This window comes from Marmota marmota, unplaced genomic scaffold, assembly GCF_001458135.2.
Source record: "Marmota marmota marmota unplaced genomic scaffold, marMar, whole genome shotgun sequence".
NCBI classification, from domain to species: Eukaryota; Metazoa; Chordata; class Mammalia; order Rodentia; family Sciuridae; genus Marmota; species Marmota marmota.
The window spans coordinates 28,122,993-28,150,420 of record NW_026000142.1 but is presented as its reverse complement, the minus strand read 5'-3'; the positions used below and the strand labels follow the sequence as shown (position 1 = coordinate 28,150,420).

At 38.8% G+C, this 27,428-nt stretch overlaps 1 protein-coding gene across 5 annotated transcripts in view; it reads left to right on the top strand.

Moving 5' to 3' along the window:
- The window catches only part of Magi2 (membrane associated guanylate kinase, WW and PDZ domain containing 2), a 1,275,072-nt gene that overhangs the window by 1,084,980 nt on the left and 162,664 nt on the right, over positions 1–27,428 (top strand). For all 5 annotated transcript variants that reach the window (XM_048786215.1, XM_048786214.1, XM_048786217.1 and 2 more), the window contains exons 11-12: positions 13,094–13,125; positions 19,282–19,471. In XM_048786215.1, coding sequence (XP_048642172.1) covers positions 13,094–13,125; positions 19,282–19,471 — 222 coding nt within the window. The remainder of the gene's footprint in view (positions 1–13,093; positions 13,126–19,281; positions 19,472–27,428) is intronic.

Genomic DNA, 27,428 nt, shown 5'->3' with positions numbered 1-27,428 from the left:
AAAGGGAAATTGCATGGAAATGGAAGGAGACCCTCATTGTTATACAAAATTACATATAAGAGGTTGTGAGGGGAATGGGAAAATAAACAAGGAGAGAAATGAATTACAGTAGATGGGGTAGAGAGACAAGATGGGAGGGGAGGGGAGGGGGGATAGTAGGGGATAGGAAAGGTAGCAGAATACAACAGTCACTAATATGGCATTATGTAAAAATGTGGATGTGTAACCGATGTGATTCTGCAATCTGTATTTGGGGTAAAAGTAGGAGTCAGGCCTGGAAAAGATTTCCCTGTAGCCCTCAGCAGAAACCAACCCTATCAATACCTTGATGTCAGACTTCTAGCCCCTGAACCCCTAATACAGTAAGTTTCATTGTTTGAAACTAAAAACAAAATAAAGCACCTGACAGAGAGCCGAGCCAGTCCAAGGAACTGAAAGAAGGCCCCTCATACTAAGAGAGAGAGGGGAAAGCAAGTGGAAGCAAGCTGTCACAACAAGGTGAGCCTAGATCCGTGGACAGGGGACAGAGTAAGGTTCTCTAAAGGATTTCACTTTGTTCTTACCAGCATAGGGAAGGCGATTACAGGGTTCTAAGTAGAGGAGCGACAAGATCAGATTTATGCTTTGAAAAGATGGCTGTGACTACAGTGTGAAGAGCAGATGGGAGAGGCTATTTGCAGGTAGCAGGTAGCCTGGTTGCAGTGGGCCAGGCCCGCCTGATGCTGCACAGCCCAGATGCAGCAGGCACTGGACGTGGGCATTGGGGGATATTAGGAAGTGATAGTTACAGGACTTAAAAATCAATTTGGATTGCAATGGTGTAAGATATTATTGAAATAAATTTGATATTTTATATTGCACTTATTCCTGGACTCAGAGAGTTCAAATCGCGTCCGAGGGGAAATGGTGATATTTTTCTTATTAAAACTTTGACAGATGAATGATCCCTGTCTCAGCACTGATGCCGTGACCAGGCACTGACACTACCGTTGCTGCCAGGTGACTCTGTCACGTCTTGCCTGCCCTTGATATCTTTACACTTCCAGTCATATTGTGACTATTTCACTTCTTATGTATCAGTAGGAGGAAAACATAGCATGTTTGCCAGAAAAGTGAAGCCAATGCCTGTTTTAACTGCTGTGCCACTGAAGTCTAGCCCAGTCTCATTCATCACGTTAATCACTGGAGACTTCTCCCATTAACCCACAGGCTGTGCACCTTAAAAGGCCAAATCTGAGGAAGAATTTATTTTATTTTATTAAAGATATATTCACTCAACTCTTATATCAATAATAAAAACAAAACAGTCTCCTCTTTGAAGCTGGGTGGAGAAGACGCAGCCCACATGCCGCTGTGCCTGTCTCCGCTTTGCATGACTGGCATTGCTAATTGATAAAGATAACACTTTCCTACTGAGCTTGCTGAGCATCCTTCTCTACAAGCACTCCAGGCTGCTAGTTGACCAGAGATGGCATGAGCCTTGGAACTCATTTGCCATCCCCGTCTCAATGCTACATAAATCCCTGGTTCCCCAAAAATAATCACTGTAAGTACACATTCATGTAGGTTTTCCTCCGATCAAAACTGCAGTTTCCTTGTTTTTGTTGACAGCATCTGTAGTAATGCTGTTAATGTCCCACTCATATCCTCTCAGCACCAAGTTGCCAGGCAGCTGTGGATATCTCCAGTAGCTGACCGAGTCCCGTCTGAAGCACCTGTCCCTTATTCTCTGGGAACTTTTCCTGGGCACTACAGGTACTTTTCCTGACCTTGCACAGACTCAACCCCAAAATAAAGGAGAATTGGAAATGCAATACTTATCCCCCAGAGGGGAAGGAGAGTGGAGGACAGGCCTTGGCTTCTGGTGCGTGTTCCTAGGATCCCCAAGAAGATCCACCGAGGGGGCTAAGCCTCAGTTTCTTACAGGGATAATCTGCTCATTAGGTTGTTTCCTTTACCCCCGCCCCCCACCCCCGCCGCCATTCATCATTTTTCCTGTTCTTCAATTTATGCTTCCTGGAGTCACCCAAGTTCTCAGGGTCTGCTTTTAAGAGAATCCAAACTGAAGTGGCATCCATGATCGTCTTTTGTTTCTGGGTCACATAAAACATTGATTCACAATCAAGCCACAGTGAGGTTCCTCCTCTTGACCCATGGACAGAAATGCAGGTTGGGACTCTCCCCCCACCCTACAGCAGAACTCTCTCCTTCTCTCTGGGAAGTACTTCAGGAGAACCTGGAGGAGAAGGAAGGAGGGGAAGAAAGATTAATGGCACCAAGAATGCCAACCAGAAAACAAACAAATTCATTCTTAATGTCTCTGTTTTGAGATTTCGATTATTGGAAAATAGGTCCCCAAGGTAATCACTTGACTTTGGGACTGTATCTCTACCAGCAGTGCCTAAGTGATGTCTCAAATGAAGATCAATTTCGAGCCCTAGCTGGTTAAGTTAGTCAAACAAGAATAAAGTATAGGCATCAGTTCTGCCTATACTCCACAACTTGTTTTTATTTTTTTAAGTAATCTAGATATATAAATGCAGACAAATATAAATGCAATCGTTCCTTAGATCAGTAGATCATTCTACTAAGAAGTTTTATTTGTAATTAAGCACATATAAGAGAAGGAAAATCAACCCTGAAAACCAGGAGGAAGAATGTAACCTTGAAAAAGTCTTACTGGAAAAAAAAATAGAAGAGAGGAGAGAGAATATGTTTGGAATCATCAAGTACTACAAGAAGTAACATTTCAAAAACTGAAATGGGCAGCTCAGGTTGAAATACAAAAACCAGGCCATAGTGATGCTTCATGGAGTAAAAAGGTAAAATAGACAAATCCATGAGCTTGGAATCGTCCCAGAAAATTAAGAAATTCATTATTGTCAGTAAGATAAGAGCTCAGACTATGAAAACTGAGTGCTTTGGAGGTCACAGGAGGTGTTCTCCAGTTATGAAGCTGCGGGTCGCATTTCTGTCCCAACAGCCACTTTTCTGCACATCCCATTTCTACCAGTCACACTGGGTCTGATGAGGTGTTTCAAACAGGAGGCCAAACCAGGCTTTAGGGGAGAGGGGTGGCATGTCAGAGCTACCCGAGGAGGAAGACAGAGGTGAAGAGTGAGTCAAGAGCTTTAGCGACAGCCAGCCCCTTGGAGGAGAGAGAGACATGTTCTTCTTTTGATAAATGCTAAAGGTAGAGAGTAAAGGGACAAAGAAATTAAAGAGCGTCGAGACTGAACCTATAAATAATATCCTATAAATAGTATCCTCTGATAGAATGCATGTGCATATGAAACAACGGGGGGTATTGTTAAAATGCAGACTGGATTCAGTAGATCTTAGTTCTAAAATGCTAGAGTTGCTTTTTAATTTATTTTTATGTTTAATTAACACATATTTATTATATAAATTAATGCAGCTTAACATGATATTTCCATACATGACATAGCATGTACTGATCAAATCTAACCTCCCTTTTTCCACCCTTCCCACAAATAGACACACAAAGCCTTCCCAATCTCTCGTCATAGCTTTCTGCTTTCAGGTTTTTAACTTTTACATATGAGATACAAAAAAAAATGATACTTTTCTTTCTATGTCTGGCTTATTTTGCTTAATATAACATCCTTCAGTTCTATACGTTTTGCTTTCAATGACAGGGTTTCATCCTTCTTTAGGGCTGAATAATACTCCATTGTATATATGTACCATATTTTCTTTATGCATCTGTTGATGGACACCCTGGCTGATTCTATATCCCAGCTATTGTGAATAGTGCTACAATAAACATGAGAGCACAGATGTCTCTTTTGGATGCTGATCTCATTTTCTTTGCATAAATACCCAGAATGGGAGAGCAGGATCATACGGTAGTTCCAGTTTTAGTTTTTTGAAAAACCTTCATATTGTTTTCCATAGTAGTGCTACTAACAGTATACGAGTATATTCCTACCAACAGTATATGAGTTCCTTTTTCTTCATATACTCACCAGCATTTGTTGTTTTTCACCTTTTATAGTAGCCATTTTAACTAGGTTAAAATGTTATCTCATTGTAGTTTTGATCTGCATTTCTCCAAGGGCTAATGATACTGAATATTTTTTCAGATATTTGCTAATCCTTTGTATTTTTTTTGAAAATTGTCTCTTCAGATCATTTGCTTGCAACAAGCCCAGATATATGGCTAGGGAGGTAGCTCAGTGATAGAGCACCCCTGGGCTCAATCCTCAGTAGCAAAAATACTTTAAAAAATAATAATAATTCTTATACTTACTTTGTTACAGATAAGAAATCTGACCTTTTGAGAATTGGGGGGACTTGTACATGTCACCCAGCTGTAAGCCATCAAGAAAACCCCGGATCACCCTTAGACCCTAAGAGTTAATCATGATAATCTGTGCCTTCCCACATATAGGCTACCACATAGCCTGGAGGCACTGAGCTGGGCCTGGGGCCAAGTCAGCTCTACACCGCATTCTGGGTGCATGACCTCCGCACTGTACTGCATGGAGATTGTTTTCCTGTTTACACCTTTGCCTCATGACCAGCCCTTGGATAAACTACCATTGATTTTTACCACTTCCAGCCACTGTGAGAAAATTTTCCTACCCAGTCACATCCCTGACCCCTGGGGGAGACCTTGGGGGCTGCGGCTGCCCTTGGTTCCTCGGCTCCAGCCTGTGGGTCAGCACTCGGGTGTCTCCTCCTCTGCTGTTCTAGACCCCTCCTCTCATCTCTCGCTGAAGCAATTCCAGTGGCTGCCCTGTTTGCTTTGGGACCTCCAGGCTGTGTCTCTGTTGACTTCCTTCTCATCTGGATGTGAGCATGCTCACCCCACCTAAAGAGATATTCCGTTCTTGGGGTCCTCGCCTCCCGCGGCCAGGGTACTGTGATGCTGTTTCTCTCCACAGTTCCACCCTTTCACCTTCTGTTCATTTAGACCCACTGATTTCAGCCTCTGTCTCAGCCATTAAAGTGCTTCCTTTGAGACCACCGATGACCCTCCTGTTTGATAGACCTCTGAAAGCCTTGTTTTATGGGTGTTTCCATTTACTGGTTCTTGGAACTTGGTTGAGTTGGTTCTCTGTTGCTGCAAATCGTGTCCTTCTACGACACAATTTGGTGGCATCATGAAAGTTGAACATGACCCATTATTTCCCTGATTTCAATACCACAACTGATGGAGCACCTGACCACAGAGTCAGCTACTACAGATCTTTTGTGCCTGAGCCCAAACTCATGGGGTTCAAAAATTCAAAACATAATTCAAATTACATTGGAACCCTGATAGCCAATGGCTTCTCAAACTCATTTTGCCCAGAACCTAGACTGTAAACCCCACTCAAAGAAGTTTTCCTTTTTACATCCCCTACCTCAAGGAATCAGGGCGTTGTCCACCCAGATGCCCAAGGTGGAAGGCATCCTAGAATCCGCTTCTCCCTTTTATTACTCCTCCACCCCCACCCCTGTGCCTCATCAGTCTCCCTACATATCTTGTGGCCCTGACTCTCCTGCCCTCTTCACCCTTCACTACCATTGCTCTATTCATTCAGGTACATCTGTTAGACTATCTGGCATGCGTCAGGTATCCACTGAGAACTAGGAAAACATTGTGAAGAAGATAAACAGGATCCCTCCCTGATGGAATTTATATTATTTTGTGGGAGATAGGCATTAAACTAATGATTTTATAAATGCAATTACATAAATATAATTACAAGTACTAATGAGTACTATCCATATAAAGGAAAAACACAGAATGCAATGAAAAGGCACAAAATAAGGATCCTTGATTGGAAATGAAAGGTCAGAGATATTTTCCCTGAGAAAGTGATATTTAAGCCGGCATATAAAGAAGGAGCCAGAAATTGCCATGTGAAGAGTGAGAAAGAATGGGCAGCTGAAGGAACCTGTGCAAAGGTCCTGTGGTAGAAAGGCCTGGCTTACTCAGGAACTCCAATGAGTGAAGGGGACCCACAAGGTGGCTGGAAATAGGTAGGAGCCAACTTATTTAAGACTTTGTGGGTTTTGTGTTTTATCCTATGTGTAATGAGTCTCCAGTGAAGAATTTTTAAGTATGAACGGATTTCAGCGAAATCATCACATTCACTGTTGCTTCAGTTCACACAAGAGATGACAGGGGAGGATTACGGTGGTGATCAGGGAGGTGGAGAGAAGTGGATTTGAAATAGACGTTGGCAGTAGAATAGACAGAATTTGATGATAAGGAAGCAAGGGAGAGAAATTGTTAAGAATGACTTTCAGGTTCCTGTCTTAAAAACTCAGAAGTGGCAGGTGAAATTTTCCAACAGAAGGATACTAAAGAGAAGACCTGGAGGAAGATCAAAGGCTCCACATGAGCCATCTTGAATGTATGCAGCTCACAAGATAACCCCCCACTCAGTGAATATTTATTTAATGTTGTAAAATTTCAGACATCTAATCTGTCTTAAATTACTTGAAGATATTTCCCGATGCATTTTTTAAATGCTAGATATTTATCATTTTTTAAAAAACTCACAAAAGTGGATTTTTGGATTTGCAAATATTGATATCTTTCCACATTTTCTTGCCAAGTGTTTACAATGTGCCGTAAACCTAGAGCAGTGTTCTCTGTTCCCTGCCCTTGGCCTTGTTTAGAACATAAAGAACCAACCCGGTGTGATCACTGGTATTTTCTGCAAGACACACGTCCCTCTGAGGACCAACTCTTCCTTCCCATTTCCTTCCTTTCCTCCACGATGTGGCTGTTCATCTCGTCTGCTCTTCTGCATCCAACCTGTAGGTAGCCGAGGGTATCAGAAGACAGCACGTGTAGTCTTATCCTTCTTGGTACTCACTGAAATTCCTTGAAATGGTAGATTGCTCTCTTTAGAAGAGACCAAGGGAGACATGGTAATTTTAAAATGATTCTAGGGTGTTTGTTTTATTTTAAATTTCTGTTTAAAAGATGCAGGAAAGATAATTTTTAAAGCATCACCATGAAAATTTCAGCTTGCCACCTAAAAATCTTCAAAAGTAAAAAGATTCCCAGGTCAAATATGGCCTCTAATAAGAAATTTTCTTTGCACATTGAATCCATTGCTTGGAAACACAGTGGTGTGGTGACCGAGTGCAGCCAGCGGTGTATCTTTTATGCTTGCTTAAGGAAAGGGTCATTTCTTAGCCTAGGTCAGTTTCATTAAGAAAAATTGCCCTTTTACTTCAAATACCTTAAACAAATTATCTAAAGGAACTGCAGGGCTTAACCTATTTAATGAATTTTAATAAGAAATACATGAATCGGTCAAAACCCAGGGAAAAAAAAAAGTGCATAGCATTGAACTAGTTTTAATGGAAATTAGCTCATTACCCTGCTGGCTTACATTTTCCAAAGGCTGAATTTTTGATGGAAAGCTTGGGTCTGTTTGCCAGGCTGAAGAAAATTAAAATTAAGGATTAACTTTATTAGTGGTATTTTTCTCTCCCAAATTAGCCCTAACTGGAGATTCTAAAAACCCTTCGGCTTTCTTCCCCGCCTCGCTTTGGGAAACCTTTTAAAACAGTTTCCTCTACTGGAGAGTTTCTCACGGTTCCTGAAATATTCTCAGAAATGTAGCAGGAAGGAGAGCTCTCTTTGTGGCCTGCTATCCTTTCTAAGAAAGGATGACTTGAGGGTGAAGGAGGCTGTAGGAGTGTCCAGCTGCCCAGGTGGCTTCTTGTCCTCCAGGGTATCACAGGACAGTAAAAAAAAATCTCTCAATTTCCCCCCCTCCCTCTGCCTCTTTCATACATATATAATATGTGTATGCTTTTATTCTCCTTTTTTCAGATTTCTCTTTTTATTGCTTTATTTTTTTTAATTGTGATAAAATATGCCCCCCAAAATTACCTTCTTGATCATATGGATGCCCCTGGACTTAGGACGAGGTTATATCATGAGAGACCCATTGTAAGTTCAAACTGGAGCCAACGCCCCTGACCTACAGTTAGAGACACAGCGTGCTGTAGAGTCGGGTCCTTTCCCCTTGTGATTGGTTGGCTGACTGGAACTGCAGCTCCATCTCACTGGCCAGCATCACAACAGTATCTCACCACATATCAGAATCCTGGAAAAAGATCAAAATTTAAGATTCAAGGTACAGTTTCTCCTGAGTGCCTATCACTTTCACCAATATGAAGACCCCCCCAAAATTGTAAGTCACACCATCCTAAGTCAGGGACCATCTGCATTTCAGTGTGGAGTTTAGTAGTGTTGCCTATGGTCACACCAGTGTGCCTTCTTTTTTTAAGTGAAATGGAACACACAGCTTTCAATAACCCAGGACATGGAAATCCACAGTGAAACAGGTCTTTATTTCAAGTGATTCCTACTTTTCTGCTTAAGAGAGAGAGAGAGAAATAGAAAGTGTTTCCCCAGCATCTCTGTCATTTTTAGCAACTAAAATCTGCTGTAAAATCCATGAAATTGTAATGATAATCTTCAAAATCAGAATCCTATGTTTCAGTAGGCATTTCAGCTCCAGGAGAAATTATTTCACCTTCTGCAATAGGAGTTCAGTATATCTGAACTGGACTATAGATCTACTGAGATGTAGGAGCGGGCTTAAAGATTTAATTCTGTTTGGGGAAATTCCTGGAAATCTCAAAAAGTTACCTTGGCATTGTTCGAAATTTATGGTACAATGATGGGTTAGAATTACTCTTCATTTTATTTAAATTCCTTATTCAAATTGGGGTGATTTTAAGAAAGTTCCACATCTTGCTGCCCTGCAAAAAAATAATAATAATAATAATTACCACACAAATGTACACTATGAGGGACATTTTTTCCAGAGCCGCTGTAAACATATGGATAGTCTTTTATGTTGGGAATCATGTCAGTAGAAGTCACAACTGGAAAGAACCACTCCATGAGTCATTCTGTTCTGGAATAGGCAGTGTGTTTACTGCATCAAGGAATCTTAAAATGAGTGGTCCTTTGTGACACTCATATTGGCCACTGAGTTCTGCATTTCCTGAGTCCAGAGAGGTCCATCCTGGTTACTGACAAACAGGCAACCAACACACTTCAGTGATCTATGTAACAAACACAGTGTTCTTAGGTATCTCTAAAGCAAGGTCCCTGGCAATAATTTTTTTTTAATTGAATGGGTATTACCTGCCGTATATGTTTCCACTTTTTTAAATGGTTACCTAGGACATGTACAAATAGTTTCCTATATGGGATTGCCAGATTTAACAAATGAAAATACAAGATTTCCTAGTTAAATTGAATTTCAAAGAATAAATATTTTTTATATAAGTACATCCCATGCAATATATCTCATACTGAATGTGGGTCATACTTATTCTAAAAAATATATAATTCATCTGAAATTCAAATTTAACTAGGCATGTTATATTTTATCTGGCAACTATATTTCTATAGTTTACTCAAAATTGTAATTAGTTGGCATGTAAAATTCAATTTAAATTTCAATATGAAGTCAGTGTTGTCTTTTTCTCTCTATCGTTTTTGAACTACCAGAATTTGTTGTCTAATCTTAGCCATTTGCAATGTGTATCTGTCTCTCTGCCCAGCTCACTGGGCTTTTACACACACACACACACACACACACACACTTTTATTTCTTGTTTCAAAGAAGATAGATTTTAGAGACCTAATGATGTTTGGGGCTTTACATTAAAATGCATCTTAATTTCCTTATTAGATGCATCTAAATTTTACTATTTATTCTCTCTCTCTCTTTTATTTCTGTTATGTTCCTACCCATGTTTTATTTAGTTTGTAACTGTACCTTGTGGTCTTTTGCTTTTGTTATCTTAAGACTCAGGATTTTAAAAATAAGTTTGAATTTGTACACATATACAAATACACACCATGATGCTGAAGTAAAAAGCCAGCAAATGATCAGTTTGGAACACCCAAGTCGAGTCATTCTAAAGGAACTTTAATCCCTTCAGAGAATTCCAATACACAGTTTTCTATGCAAGTATGAGAAATAAAGTCCAGAAGCTAAAACAGAAAGAAATTGTTACTCTTATTTGAAGGATAAAAAACTCCTTTTCTATGAATGTGCTTTTGTAAAGAGGACCATCTTACCTCACGAAGGCTTGAGAACAAGTTGTCTGTATCCCTATGGAGATAGGCAGTGATAGGCCCCAAAGCAATTGTCTCAGCAATGAGCTTAGCCCAGAGAAAGGCTAGGCACCAGCCAAGATCTAATGGTTTTTAGGGGACCCAGAAAATGGTGTTCCTGTGATCCCTAAGGTAAGCCACAAGAGCAAAATATAGCAGTTTTTAAGTAATTGTGCCTAATAGAAGAAACTCTCCTATTCATCACAGAACCACATCTATGTATGTGTACGTGTGTAAAAACTTGTCTTGCTTCTGTGCTCCTCTCCTACTAGAATAATTTCAGAAATAAGCTCAACATAATAACCTCCATGTCTCCTAACAGACTTAAAATTTTTAATTTGTTTTTTTTTTTTTTTTACATGTTAGCTGGAATAGACTAGATTTACTAAAGGGGCCATCTGCACCAGAAATTATAGTACATTTATAATATATAATAGCTTGGCGCACACAGTTATATTTCTATAGCTCTTCCAATGAAGTTGAGCAGAAAATTGGAGTTTAATCGTTTAGAAAACTTGACCTTCTGACTTCATCAGGACCAAATTGAGTATATCCAAAATAGATGTTTTCTATTCATCTTAATTTAAATGTTTATAGCATGATTAACAATTTGCTAAAAAAAACAGAGGGCTACAATAAGTTATTTATTTTTAAGAAAATCGATTCTGATCTTTTTTCTTACTACTGAATAGTCTGCAACACACAGCTTATTTTGACAGTGATTCAGAAGGGCAATCATCACTGCAGAGACGAGAGCCTCTGTGGCTCAATTCAGTATTAGTGATATTCTAGAAGATACTATAATGGGGACAGTAAAGAAGCCCTGGGTCATGCCCATGGTGTGAGCTCAGACTGGATGAAACAGCTTTAAAAGAATCAGAATCCAAAGTGCCAATGATGAAAGATAAAAAGTGGTCAAATTAAGCATCCTCTCACATGGAGAGAGGTCTGTTCTTGACCAGTCTCCCTCTTGGGCCATTTCAGCTCTGACACTATAGCTATTGAGAAGTGAGATGATGATGTTTTCCATAGGAAGAATTTTTTTTTAAATAAGTTTCCATGTGGAGATGAGAGCCCCATAATGGAGGAGCCATTTTCAGTACCTTTGTATCAGTCTAAGAATCCCCAGCCCCTACAAACATAAAACAGCAGATATTCAAAACCTGTCTGGGCATTCTGGAAAGTAGGTGAGGACCTGGGAGATAAGTGAATGTCTTGACGTTGTGCAAATGTGTAAATGACATCTTCTCTCAAGAAAACTGGCAACTCCATAAAACAGCAAGTGAATTTTATCCTTCACTGAAAATCATGGTTAATTGGCTAGCAGGTTAACATTTTTTCTACTTTTTAACTCATTGTCAATTTTTTTCATTGGCATTTTACAGAATGAATCAGGAGAGAAATGTATTCATTTATCTGGACTTTGCATTCTGAACTCTTCTCAAAAAGGATGTGATTAAATCCTGAAATTATAATCAAAACGCACATTGAACCACATTTTTTTTTAATTAATCAAAAAAGAGAGACAAGAACACAGTGTATGAGACAGATAAAAAGCTAATTCCACCAAGCTTCTTGGTTAAGATGGTTCTTTACTTGAGCTTTAAATTTAGCTCTGGGTTCCAAGAAAAGCTGTGAAACATGATGATTATATAGTCTCACTCTTTTGATAAAATGAATTATTGTTCACCACAGGGGTGCCTCGATATACAATTAGCATATTTGCCTTGGCTGAGCTGGTTGCCTAAACATCTAGGTAACTGTGTGTCCAGATTTCTGTAGATATTTCCTGTAAATGAGTTATGGTTGTCATCTATTCTCATTTTGGACATCTCAGTTTTAAAGATGATAAAGATAGTATATGGCATATTTTCAATATTCTGTTTTTATTGAACATTTTTAAACCTCACTGAATATTAACAGGAGCTAACATTGCTGGAAGAGGAAAGATATGATATGAGAAGAAAGTAGTTTTGCTTTATATACTAGATTGAGTTTTAGATAGTTAGGACCAGTATGTGTCCATCCCTGCTCCCTCCAGCATTTTTTTAAAATATGTATTTTTTATAAGTTTATTTTATTTATTTATTTTTTTATGTGGGCTATGGATCGAACCCAGAGCCTCACACATGCTAGGCAAGCGCTCTGCCACTGAGCCACAACCCCAGCCTCCTCCCTACAGCATTTTTAAGTCTGTTTTTAGCACCTCTTTAGAAACTGATTCTATATATTATAAAAGGTTTTAGAAAAGGAATTAATCTAGAGTCTGTCTAATTGTCAGACCATTTGTGGTCATTGAAAGGGCTCAATAAGTTTTTTAATGTTATACCTTTTGATAGTATACAGTTTATTCAGTTAACAAACAAAAATGAGCTTCTTTGTGTATAACTTTGTGCTTGCCCTGGTGTAGAAGGATAATAAAAATCTGCTCTAGAGAAGATGTCAGTGGGGGAAGAGCCACATACAAATTCATAGTGAGATTTGATTCCTAGCAGAAGTATGAACCTTCTTCTTAAATTTAAGAATGACAAAGTCTGGTTGATTTTTAACTGTAGAAAGCAAGTACATAATGCAGAATCATTTCTTACACTAAACAGAGATACTTACCACAAAAAAAAAAATCTAAATTTCTATCTATATGTTCTCTCTCTCCTGTTAAGACTAGGTGACACAATCCCTAAGGACAACTCAGTTTGGGAACTTCTGAAGCAGCTATTTGCCACTTAAGTTATTCACCTTCTCTTTGCCTCGGAATTCTCAGTTGCCAAATAAGGAAATCTTCTTTAAATAATTAATATAATTCCAATGAAAATATTTGAACTCCTTGAAGAAGACCATACCAGATTTTTGGTGTGGTGTTATTGTTGCTATTAGATAATTTAAAGTGAATTACAATTATTTTGATATCACACCATCCATTAGTGGTAGTGGGGTATAATTTTCAAAGTTCAAATATTGTTTTCTTTATTGCAGGTTTCTTTTCTCCATGGAAAACTCCAAAGCCTGTAAGTTGGAATTATTATGCTTCTTTATTTCTGGTTACTATGTGATCCCATTAAGAGTCGAATTAAGTGACCTTAGTATCTCTTTCACTTCTAAGATTCAATAACGTCAGAAGAACAAATTCTCTGTGAGCTTTTGTCTTATATTTATCCCCCAAATATAAGAAAAATCCATCTTACTTTACTATAATGATAATTATGCCAATTTTTTAAATATACTTACAAAATTAACTTAAAACTATTCGGTCTTGTATAATGAAAATACTTCAGAAATTTGTTTTTCCCTTCTCATGAGTAGTATATATATAGTCTTTATAACATGAAAACTTTAGAAACAATGTAAACTGTAGGCTCAGAAGTCCTTACCTGTGAATTAATTCTGTTCCACAAGAAATATAACTCCATATATACTTATATTCCCTTTTTAAAGTCCACACTAAGTTAAATATATGTGTGTAAACTATATAGCTCTGTGTGCATATATATGTACTCACACACATACTTATATTATAGCTCTGTGTATGTATAATTAATTCTATATAATAAATATTCCAAATGTATATTATATATTAGTTCTATAGAATATGTGTTCCAAACCTGACAATCACTCATAGTGGTGCTTCTGAACCTTCATGATATACTGCTGCTCTCTACCATCACCTAGCTTCTCTAGGCCTAGATCCCTTATGCAATATGCTCTAATTTTTGTGCCAATGTAAGAGGCTGGTAAGTTTTAATAATGTTTTTGTCAGGCTATGTTAACCAAATTGGTTTAGTGGTTAGAGATGATCTTTATTTGCCATTAAATTCTTAGTCAGCTATCCAGAACTATAACAAAATACCCAGAGATAGTCAACTTATAAAGATAAAAGGCTTATTTTGGCTGAGTTTTAGATGTTCCTGTCTATGTTCACTTGTCCCTGCTTTGGTCTGTGGTAATGCAGCACCCCATAGCATGAGAATATGGGAGAGCACAGCTCCTTACATCATGAGCCAGGGGCAAAGAAGGGAAGTGGTCAGGGTCCCACAAACCCCCTTAAGGGCATACTCCCAGTGACCAAGGATCTCCCATTACGCCACACCTTGTGAATGTTCCACCACTTCCCAGTAGCACCACCCTCGGGACCAACCCTTTAACACATGGACCTCTGGGGACATTCAACATATACACTTTAGCACTGTTAATGCTCAAGGTCCAGGAGCTGGGACTGTTTCCTGGAATTCTGTTTTATGATACCTTAAGATACCTTACCCTAACTGAAATGGCTGAATCCTATCATTTAATGGGTCCTGTGGCAAAGTAGAACATTCTCACCAAGCATGTGCTCATTTAAGATTTGTCTCATCTGATCTACAGAGAAGATGGGGAGACCAATTCCACTTGGGCTTAATATATCCCTTAGTGATATATGTGATTTTGAAAAACGAAAATATATTTTTCAAAATACCTCTAAAAGTGTTTAGAGTAAAGCTGGGTGTGGTGACACATGCCTATAATCCCAGTGACTAGGGAGGCTGAGGCAGGAGGATTGCAGGTTCAAACCCAGCCTCAGCAACTTAGCGAGGCACTAAGCAACTCAGAGAGACCCTGTCTCTAATAAAATATAAAAAAAGGGCTGGGGATGTGGATGTGGCTGGGTGGTTAAGTGCCCCCTGGGTTCAATTCCTGGTACCAAAAAAAAAAAAAAAAGTATTTAGAGTGAAATTTATTTTATCTTGTCCAGCTTCTAAATAGTTCCTTACTGTCACCACCAAACTCAAAATCAGTGCTCTGTGGTTATATACACCTTTATCTAATTTAAACAGGAAGCTTGTAACCTCATCATGGTGGCACAATTATGCAATCTAGTGATTCCCTTATATGTACCACATTTACACAAATTATGTCATTTGGTGTAATTACAGTATTTGCTGTCATTATAAGTAATTATACCCATAGTCAATAATTCCAAAAAAAGGTTTTATAGAACTCAATGTACAATTAATCCTGAACCCTTGCATCTCTACAAAAGCTAAGCCTTGGACTTCCAGGTCCTAGAATCAGTAAAGATAGGGGACTTTCAATTTAATATCCTCTATATATTTTCCAGAAACTCTTTAGTCTAAGGTCTATATTGAGCAGTAGTACATGTGGTCTAATTATTTAGGGTACAGATTCTTTACTGGCTGCTTAAGTTCTTAGTGTGTCAAGTTCATGTAAACATGAACACAATAATGATACCTCTCTCACAGCTTACCATGAGGATTCTGAGTTAATCCATGTAAGGTGCTTAAAATAGCAACCCCAACATGTTTAGCTCAAAAACATAAACTCATATCACCATAGAAATCAGACCTCTGTGCACAGACCTATGTAAATAAAATCACTCTGTGGAATGAGCATAGTTGGCTGAACCGTTAATTGAAACAAATACATGACCATATACCCACAATATATGCATTTATATACTTTCTCCTCTGAACAGAATCGATGGCATTCTTAGAGGATGGAATTGTTATCCCTGGAGAGATCTAGCCTCCTCCTAGCCCTGTGTCACTCACTGACCCACTTCTGTCCTACTGACCCACATCTTAAGTTAATCCTTGTCAAGATAGTCACTTCCTGTTTAACAAGTAGTACACTAATCATAGTGAACTCTCGTTCTCTTTGTCTGGAAGGGATCTAAGTTCATTTTTCAAAGTTAGAATCAAAGCAAATGCCTTCAACTCCCAGCCCTGCCTAAAATATGGAGTGGATCCTAGGATGGGAGTGGATTTAGATACCCCCAACCTCCACAGGGAGAAAGACAGAGTTATTTTATGGAGGAAAATAACCTGTCTTATTCATAAGCCCTCTCCTCCCTGTGTACACCCTGGAATCAGAAGCTAAGGTTAAACAAGTCAGTCCCAACCGTGCCTGGGTCTTTCTAGTTTACTGCTTGGTGCCTGGGTGTGGACTATATGCACATGTCCACAGGCAATTCAGTGGCTGGGCTTTCACACCAGCCTCATTCCTTCATTTACTCATTCAACAAGGCCAGCAGAGGTACTGGACTTCTCCCAGATATAGAAAACAACTTTGTCTCCACTCCTCCTTACTCTAGTGAGATATAAGAATCAACCCAGGTGTGGACACCAATGGGCCAGACAGATGTAGCCCAGTGAGAAATCTAGTTGGGAGGTAAATGCCTTGCAGGTAACAAATTCAAGGTCAATACCAGCAAGACAGTAGAATCAAAGCAAATGCCTTCAACAACAGAGCAAGGGAGGGCCCTGGTCAGGGTCAAGGGACAGGGTCAGAATTTAGAAGATTCATAAAGGTAGAGAGGAACACCGAGAATCCTAGGTAGAAAGCAAAATCCAGAGTCCAGGGTGTCTAAGAAAGGAGGGAGGAGTCTTCAGAATCTGCCTTTCAGAAGGGGCAGTGTGGCCAGCCTCCAGCCGCCAGCCTATGATGCAGGCAGGTGCTTTATTCTGTAATCTTCTGAGCTGAAGCCACCAGGTAACTCAATTTGGAGGGACTAGGGCAGGGGACAGTGGAGTGGACTGTAAGTCTACTTTTTCATGGGCACAGGGATTTTCTACTGCAGTTTTTTTAAGAAACCGTGACAGAGTGACTCAAGGATTGATGAATGTCACACAGTTATGAATGCTTTGCTAATTATGAACTGGACTCCACTCTTTTCCCAGTCTCTGTGCTACAGAAACTGTAGAATTTGTCACTCTGCCATAGAAACTTTTCCAAACAGTGCCCAAAGCATTATTTGTTCTGTAGTTTTATGATTGTTTCTTAGAAATACCAGTATTTCACTTGAAAGCATGTTTTCTTCAATGATCGTACATGAGCAATACATATATACCAGCAAGACTCACACTGGTATCAGATAACCTTCCGTGGAAGATAAAAGAAGTCGATATTCACCAAAGCCCTAGGTTGACAAGTGGGATACTATAGCATCTCAAACCATATTTTTGATCAATTTACTTTTTAGCATTTAGTATCTTAAGTTTGGAAACAATAAGGGAGAGAGTCACAGCCAGAATGCATCCATATTGTACCTAAAATCAGCTAAAGGGAACAGTAGATTAAAAGTGTCATGCCTTTACCCAGAAATGTGGGCCTTCCACATCACAGCAGAGCCACCCAGGGGGATGGCCAAAGAAAACCTAGACTGGCCACCTGTATGAATTTTGCTGTTAAATGAATTATGAAGTACATATTTAAGAATTTTTACAAAATGGCAGAAAAAAAGCCTGGTGAACAGAAATTAACTGGAACTCTACCCATATTTGCCAGTTATCCACCACTCCTATTAGAGTCATAGGCTGGTTCTAACCAGGATCTACTACTGGAAGCTGCCGGACCTCAGACAACTCACTTAACTTCTCTGTGCTTATAGAGATTGTATTTAGTATAAAGAAACTGAACTATCCTCATTAGATCTAGAAACTATTCAGGTGACGCCTTGGGCAGTAGCAGCCCATCACAGAAAACAATTTAAGTAAAGTCAATTTTACTGAAATAAGAGTCAGTGGCCCATTTCTTTCCCAATTTACTGGCTCAGCCTGAACCCCTGCCAGAGTCCCAGGTGGGCAGGAAAGGCCACAGGGATCTCTGATGTCATAGTTTGAAAAACACTGGAGCATGCAGTCTCTCACATCCCTTCCAGCCTCCACACATTGATGATAGATTGGTGAGAATGGAAGTCAGAGCCCTGATGGAGGCAGGACAGCGAAGTAGGGGGCAGAGAATTATGATCCTGCCACCTTCAATGCATTGCATATCAAAGCTAGTTTTTTGAAAAAAAAATCGCTTCTATTTTAATCCTGCTGTTATTTATTCACTAAATGAACATTTTCTGAGTACTTACTATGTACTGTCAATGAGAAAGGTACAACCCCTGTCCCCAGAATGATATCTTTGAGGACACATGGATGGGGTGGACTTGTGGCTACAGTTGGGTGTGATAAGTAATGCCAGGGGTAGGTCAAGGGTGCCATGGGAGCACCCAAGAGGATTAGAGTGGTCAGCAAAGGCCTTCCCATAAAGGAGACATCTCATCTGAATTTACTAGTCAGGTAAAATGAAGGAGGGTGAGAGTGGAAAATGGTTGAACTTTGCAGGCAGAAGGAGAAATAGAGTATGCAGAGCTTCAGAGGCAGGAGAGAACTTGGGGGTCCTAGGGAGCAGAGGAAAGACCTTCAGCAGATATGAGTCAGATGAGCACAACCTGGGTCCTGAAGAACCTCCCAAACCCAACTGGGGAATTTAGCCTTTTTGATCCTGCCACCCATGCTGACCCGGTACAGAATTTTAGACAAAAGGGTAACCTAAGCCTAATCTAAGACATACACGAACCACAGGTTTATTCAAAACAGAAGTTGAGTTTTAATGAGGAGTCAGTTAATAGTCTAACAAAGGTGAAACTGATGGTGACCATAGGTGACCTTAGAGAACCTCCCTTTCTCCTTGATGGAAGAATGAGATTAGCTCTTGCTTTATCTTCCCCATGATCCTATGGTGAAGATGGAAGAAGGTCTTGTATGTGAGGGGATGACTAGGGAGTATCTAATTGTGGTGCCAGCAACGGCAGCATTTTAGGGGAGACATCACCATCAGCCATGAACAGGACATCCCAGAAGCCTGAACAATCCCTAGAGCCCAGGTGGTTGTATGACTACCTGTAAATTATAAGGGAAGTGTTTGAATGTTCAAGTATAGGAGGTGCTTGGGATGTGCAGAGGTGTCACGTGAATATGCACCTACTACTTTATCTTCTGTTTTAGTGAAGTGGGGTAATAAAGTGAGACTGTCTTAGAAAAGGAACAAACAATACCAACATCTCTGAGCACTTCCACATGTATTATCTTGTTGTCTTTATTTTATGGGAAAAAAAAAGATTCTGAGAAATCAATTTGCTAAAGATTACCACCTAATAGGAGACGAGGTTATAAAAGTTTTCATTCAAAAGCTGGGCACTGCTTTTATTTATAACAGTCACTGGTGCTTTATCAGACAGAAGTAAGCTCTTTTCTTTCAAGGCATGTGTATACTAAAGTTTTCAATGTTTCTTAGAAGAAAAGTCCACAAGGCAAGGAAGTCCAACTTAAAGGTGACAAGGGAAATAGCCAGAAAGGATTGATCCTCAGTCATTTTCTCTGTTCTGTTTTACTTTTCAGATAATGGACCGATGGGAGAATCAAGGCAGTCCTCAAACAAGTTTATCTGCTCCGGCCATACCGCAGAACCTGCCCTTCCCACCCGCACTCCACAGGAGTTCCTTTCCTGACTCAACAGAGGCCTTTGACCCACGGAAGCCTGACCCATATGAGCTCTACGAAAAATCTAGAGCCATTTATGAAAGTAGGCGTAAGTGAAAGCCACATGAAACAAGGGTTCATTAATAATAGCCAAAGGCCCTGCCAGGACATACATTGAGGCTGAATAATCTGGCATGATTTTATATTCTGAGATTCAAGAGCATCTCCAAAGTCAAGTGAGCTATATAAAATTCTCTTTAAAAGCCCACTCCCCCCACACACACTCTTGTATAGTTTTGACAAATAATAATTACATATTTATGGGATACACTGTGAAGTTTCAATACTTGTATACGTTGTGGAATGATCAAATCGTGTTAATTAACATATCAGTCATTTCCAATATTTATCATTTCTTTATGGTGAGAATATTAAAAAACCTCTCTTCTAACTATTTTGGAAATATATGTTATTATTAACTGCATTCCCCTTAATGTGCAATAGAATTTAATTTCCCTCCATCTAACTGAAACTTTGTACCCATTGGCTTAAAAAAATATTTTAGTTCTAAAAATAAGTTGATTATATCTTTTGGTTTTAAATTTTATTTCTTATTTTTGCCCCTAAGCCTTTGAAGAAAATCAGGAATTTTGAGGGGATAGGGCCTGGGGACAGTTGCTAGTTTTGTTCAAGTCACTAAATAGTAAGAAGAAATGTTCGGAAATTTTAATTTATTTAATATGACCATGAGTCTAAACTTAGATTTTTTTTTTCTTGGAGTTTTAAAGGCAGTCATTAGAGTTAGGGCATTGAGTAAAATGTCAGCCAAGTCCTTCCAATAGTCATAGAAAGACATTCATGAAATCAATTGGTTCCAAAAGTAATGCAGAGCCACGTACCAATCATTTCTGCCACAATCTTCTGTTTCTTATTTAATGCATACCCATTTAAATATTGTCTTGAAATAATATGTATGTACTTGCAGCCCTATTTGAAGGTCTTCAAGAATTATGTCATTGCACTTTGTAAATGTTAGAAAACAAAGATTTTTTTTAAAAAGTATTTCTTTTTTAGTTGTAGTTGGGCACAATACCTTTATTTTATTTATTTTTATGTGTTGGTGAGGATCAAACCCAGGTCCTCACATGTGCAAGTGCTCTACCACTGAGCCACAATCCCAGCCCCAGATTTTTAATATACCATACACGTTGGTTATGCATCTTTCTGCCATCTTACAAGCCATTCCCTCCACACATTAGAGGACTAGAATCTAAATGACATGAGTGTAAAATATAGTGTATAATAAGAACCTGAGTAAATGATCAAGAAACCTGGCCTGGTGAAAAGAGTTTGGTCCCTGGAGCTCCCATTTACAGTCTGCTGATTTCCTTTGCTTCCACCAATGTCTTGTTTCGAACTTTATCATTGAAGCATGATAGCAAGTTTTAAATTGTGTGTGATCTCAGAGGATCTCAAATCTGCTTACTCTTTTGATGAGCTCAGGGGCTGAGAATTATGCACCCAGCTGGTAAAAGGAAAGGCAAACATAATACCTTTTCCCCATTCTCTACAATGCTTTGTGCAAGTAATTTTGGTTGATAAAATAGTTAGGACAGCAGACCATGGAGAAATCATTTTCATCAAAATGAATTTACCAGGCACACACTTTTAAATAATCAGCTACATCACAGTCACTCTGTTCCATTCTTCCCCTTCTTGATGAACAACGGAGATATCATTAAAGGATTGTATCATTAGGATGTCTGCTACAGAAGAGGAAGAACAAAGTAGGCATTTTTAGCTGTATAATATAGGGTATAAATTCAGAGTATTAGTGCTCATTAAACTGAAAAAAGGAATTGAAGAGATATTGGCACAGTTCTTAATACTTTTTTCTGCTTCAATAAACCATGTATTTATTGAATACCCACTTTGCTCTCAGCACTGTGGGGAGATACCACAGATGAGCAATATGTCCTGCTCTTACAAATTTAATAGGGAAATAAGAAGCAGGAGTGTAAACAAGAGGAGAGCGAGATACAGTAGGATTTCCATCTTGGAAGAAAGAAATTCACTGCAGGATTAAAATATCACCCTCACATCTTTGGCTAGCTTCAATTTTTGCTTTGATTTAAGGAGCATTAAGAGATGCTTCCTCCTGGGTTTTGTCCCTTCATTAGTCATTTGCTTCTATCCTTTTTGCAGTTTCCTGGGCAAAGCAAAGCTTTGTTATTCAGGACAAAGGCCATGTTGGTATTTATTCCCTGACTTCTCTTGATGGTCGTCTATGCCCTCAGTTTCTGAACAGGAATTGTGCATGACCCTCTCACAATCCTAAAAGAACTCTCATTTCCTTATCCAGCCCCTGCAGTGCCTTATCTGTTCATTGCCTTCCCGTTCTCTGCCTCTGCCTTCCCTTCCTTCCCTCGTCTTTCTTTTCCTGGCCTCCCCTGGGAGTTCTTGATTCTCCCTTGCTTCTCAGCTGCAGAAACAATAGGCTTCCTGACTGCCACCCCCCAGCGCCCTTGCCCATGCCACGGTGGCCGCAGCTCTCATCGCACCCACATTCTTGTTTTCCTCAGCTCTCTCTAATGTTTCTGAGGTCACAGTAATGTTTTCAGGTCACAACTCTCAGAGAGCCAAAAGGGGGCAGGCTAATTTCCTTTCCCATCTTTCTCTCCTCTCATGTTATTTCATAACACTAAATGGAGTGTGAATGAAACACAGAAATCAAGTCCAGGTAAGGGAAGCTCTGCCCCTGAAGATTGAGGAACCAGAAGGTTCTGTTGTTGCTTTCTCTGGTCTCTGTAGCTCATCGATTCTCTCTGCTGGGGACATGACAGCATCTTAGAAGAATAAAACAGCCCTATGCCCTCTGGACATACCCTGCTTCCTAGTATGAAAAAAGTTTCATATTCTCACTTAACTTTTTAAAGCAATACTTTAAAAAAACTAATTAATAGGTGAAAAGCTCAGTCTACTTCTCATCATCTTCAAACAGTTAATTTTATTTTTTAATGCAATGATCAGACAACCCAAATGAAAGGCCAATATTCAAAATTTTGATTGTGAACCACTTCCACTCTTATTCCTTTAAATCTCATGCATAACATTTCAGTTCAGTTCTACTTATTCTTGTGTTTCCCAAATTTTTCCTGGGAGGGGAAAAAAAATCAGCAGGACTAAGGAAAGTGTGGAAGAGATGGATTAGGGAAGGAAATCTTAATCAAACCTGCAAATTCTAATTTTTCCTAGCCAGTAGTGATCTCATGGTACCATCTCTTACAACCACATCTAAGACTAAAGAGATTTGAAGCATTCACATTCAAAACTAGTACAATTACCAAATTAAAGGATGGCCCTCCACCCACAAGTCTGGGCTGCACAGAGTTACACAATGTTTGTTCTGTCAAGGCTGTCAAGAAATATTTGGATTCAAGTCACCAGTCCCCTGCAAATGAGGGAAATTTATCAAATGATGTAAATGCTGCTGTGCCTCATTTGACTCATAATTAGATTATGCTGACACTTTAATGTGCATGCACAGGACATCTTAATAAAGATGTACTCCTGGAAAAAAATGTGATTTTAAACAAATGAAGACAACCACAGGATACTAGAATCATAGGAAATACAGTATGACAGGTACTGTTTTGAAGGAAAATTAGAAACACTTCCAGTCTTCATGAGATCACCTTAAGATGAGGTAAGGACTAAAAAAGACACAGAAAGAAAGATTCTTCTGCCTAGCAGGCAAGTGATACCTTTGACATTAGAGCATTAGGTGCAGTACCCAGAGGTGGCACCTCCAGGCTTCATATTAATCAACAAGAGTATACGAAACACTCACTATGTGTCAAGAACTCCTCTAGACCCTCCACAAGAGAAAGTTCACAAGAAGTAATCTCTACTCATTAGAAGCTTATGCACACGTAGGAAAACAATTCCTGAACAATGTCGGCTTACACAACACCACCAATAATATTAGTGTTCAAATGTGTGAATTTGTCCAGTAAAATCATTAGAATTCTGGTAGTTTCTCAACTTCCATGTACAAAACTGATCTAGAGAATACATGTTAGAGAAATATCTTTGAGTAATCAAAGTCTTAGTTGTTACTAGGGTCTCAGCTGTACCACCCTAAATGTGCCGTATCTCGTCTTAGTTGTTACTGGCAAACTCTATGGAAAGAAATTATTTTTCCTCTAACTTAATTCCATATAAGCTTAAGCTTATATGCCTAAATATTTAAGTAGAACCATGCCCAGGATGCCCAGGAATTTTTTTTTTTTAAGTTTTAACTCAATTCATTACAGATTGAGTAGACGTTCCCTGAAATTCTTGGGTCCAGAAGTATTTCTGATTTGGGATTTTTTTCAGATTTTCGAATATTTTCACACATATTACCTGGAACTCAAGTCTAAACATGAAATTCATTTATGTTTCATATACACCTTATACAAATATTTGTAGTGCGTTGTCATTGTGACTGTGACCCATCTCATAAGGTCATATATGGAATTTTCCACTTGCAGAGCCATGGCAACACTCAAAATTTTGGATTAGTGATGCTCAACCTATATCATCAATTTCCAAAAAGGAACAAATATCTCCCCACATGCCTCTCTGCCAAAGACCTTAGACAAATGTCATGTTTGTCTTTGTGTAGTTAGTCTCTATTGATAAACTGACTTCTTGCTGTCTCTATTACTTACAATTTTAAAAACTGAAAGCAGAGGGAGATACTCATCTTTGTTCCGTAGGACAAACTATGCTATTTTTTAATTCTGTCTTCTTTGTCCTTTTCCCATGAGTCTCATGAAGGAAGGACTTGACTTTTCTTTGCAATCACAAGAAGTTCAGCTTGTGCTCTCTGTTTGTAAATGTTCCTGATGTTGAACTATTTGTACCATCTCTAATAATAGAGAAAAAAGATATTTCTAAAGGCCTTGTCCTCTCTCCTTTCAGCTCCTCCTGCCATTCTTTGTCTCTGTGTGATTGTGTCCTTGCTTCAACCACATATCCTGATATAACAGAAATTCTTTTACTGGTCCAGAAACCCAAAAGACTACCCAGGGTGTCTACATGAGACAGTGTTCCCAGAATGGTCCTGATGTGTGTTGGCCTGGGGTAATTATTAGTAGCTGCCCTTTGACTCTCTGGTCTGTTCTTCTCCAAAACCATTACATGGTTTCCCTTTACTATATAATCTATATAATTTATATAATCTATATGGCTATTCAAGAAATAGTCATCATTACTGTCCAAGAAAAAACATGTACTCCACGAATAAAAATTTTAATATCTACTCAGAAAACTAACTTTTTAAAGTTAATTTCTTTGTCTAATCATATTTTTACCTCTACATGTTTTATCTCTAATTTAAGATAAAAGCTTATGTGGCAGTTTGTGTTGGTAGCCAAACTCCCAGGGAACTCCCCCTATACCTAGAAATTGTACCTCTGTGTAGATCCAGAGCCTGGCAAACTAATTAGAAAGAACAGGTAGGAGAGCGTCACAGTTATACTACGCCATGGAGTTCTCATTCTTATCACAGAGTAAGTCAAATTCAATGTCACAATATTCACAGAAATGAAAGGGAGTTCTGTCTGCTGCCCAAAGGAACAATCATACCTAGATAACTGCAAATAGATACCTATCACATCTCCTCTCCCTCTTGCCCCCTTTTTTATTACCAGCTAAGGGGATATAAAATGCTTCTCAAAGAAAATGACTGTGGATTACTCTGGAATATTATGAAATACAGTTTCGATCACTCTAATGAAAGCCTATTGATTTAGGAAGGAGGCCTGTACTGCACTTTTCTTCAAGCCAAACTCATTCTAAAGGACTGTCTTATCATCCTCGGGTCATGGGGGTATTTCTTGGGCATGCTCCACACCTCAGCCTTGGAAACTAGAGCAAAAAAAGCAGGTGCAAACAAGAATATCCAGAGAAGGAAAATCCTCATTCCCTTAAACTAATCCCTGGTGGTTCCATTGCTTGGTTTAAACCCATGTTGAATTATGACTGAAGTTTTCCAAACTTTTTTTTTCTTTTCCCATTGAACCTTGGTTATTATAAATAAACAATTTATGAGGTACAGCATGTCCACACTCCTGTGGAGTAAGACATCACTCAAATGTAGGATCATAAAAGTGTCAACAATCCATATGGTGTAATGTGCCTTATGGTGTAACTCCTTTAGAACAGAAATTTCTTCAAAAGAGCTCATACAATCAATTTTTCTTTCCAGAAATTAGAAAGCATTAACCTATTATAAGCAATGAGTATCACAGCCAAGGTTGTCATAAAAAGTAACCCCAGGCCAGTTAAAGAGCATAATGAAGAAGCAAGGCTGTTCTTTAGTGCTACGCCTGAAATGAAATTATAATTTACAGCCGATCAAAAATGGACAGCTGTGTCTTTCACATCTATGGTGTTTATCCTTCTCTTCTGTTGTTCATTTGTTCAGTTATTGAATTCTTTCATTGTTCAATATTGTAATGCATATATAATTTATGGATAATTACAAATAGGTAGTTGCACTTCTACAGTATTGGGGTTTTTCAGCTCAGTGAGCAAAGGGTCATCGTTTCCGCTGCCTCCTATCCTAACACCAGAGCCTTTGGAGAGAGAAAGTAGTGTAATAAAATTTTTCACGGCAGCACACCCTGGAGACTCTGCAGAATGATGGTGGGAGCCAGCTCACAAAGGCAGTTGCCATCCCTGGTACTGAGAACCAGAGCTCTGAAGTCTGAACGAGTCCTTCTGCTTGAGGCTTCCTGGCTCCAGTCTCCTTTCCCAATGTAATTAACTGCCTGCTACAGTCATACTGGAAATGTCAAAAGGTTTAAGAAAGGTTTCTGTGAATTGATAGATGCCATAGCTGTAGGCAGCTATCCAAATGATTGTGAAAGTTCGCCTCGCCTTCTCAAAGAGCATCCTCACACTGAGCACATGGAGCCCTCGCCTGATTTTCTTGGACATTGCTGGTGTCCAGTGGCCTTAATTAAAGTACCTCTCATACACGTTCACTGGAGCACAGTCTTTTTCTAAATATTAAAAGAAGATGATAAATAAATGATACTTTTACCAATGACTTTAGCATTAGAATCATAAAAAGAAAAATTAACACTATTATTTTAATATCCTCAACTATACCATGAAAGTTAATTTTCTGGGCCATTTTCCCATGAGAATAACATTATTGCCATCCTTAGTATAATTTATATTCATAATTTGAAAAAAAAATGTGAAGAAATTTACCTTTTAGCTGGAATTTCTAATATATCACATTATGCATCACTTTGAGTTTGTAATGTATTGACGAAAGAGATCAATAAGCCCAGTTAAGCTGTATTTGCCATGTTTAAAACATAGATTTTAATTAATTTGGAAGCCCAGTTTCAAAAATGTTATCTTTGGGTTGCTTTCTAAAAAGTTATGATAACATATATATTTCTTCAGGTTCCTTTTAAAGTAGAAAATTACCATGATGTGAACCAGGTAATATAAACAGTAAAATAACCTGTGATGTAGCACCTATTTTTCCCATGTATTTTTCAAATTATATCCAATCCTATCACTTATAAATTTATTTTATTCTATAATTTAAAACTTAGTGTTTGACAAGGGCTAGAAAAGAGGAAAAATGTGAAAAGTGGATTCTAAAATCAGCCCTTGCTTGAAAGTTATTTAGTATGTCAAAGCATTTTGTTGGTAGTACAAGTTGACAGTGTAAACCAAAGTACTTTCATGAATAAACATGAGACCATCAGGGTTGCAGTAAATGGAGTTTAATTGCTGGATGACAAATAGGTCCTAGGGAGATTATGATAATATAAAACGTCAGTTTTAAACCTAATGGAAGTGTTTAGAAGGTAGCAGTCTTCCCTCCCTGACATAGGTCTACCCCTTTGATGAAAGGATATTTCTCATTCATAATCCCAAACAGTCACAGTAAACATGAAGGTTCTTAAAAAAAAAATTACAGTTCTGCTAGGAAACTAATTTGCCTTTACTATGAAAACACAGCTTACCTGGCAGGGATGAACAAGACTGTC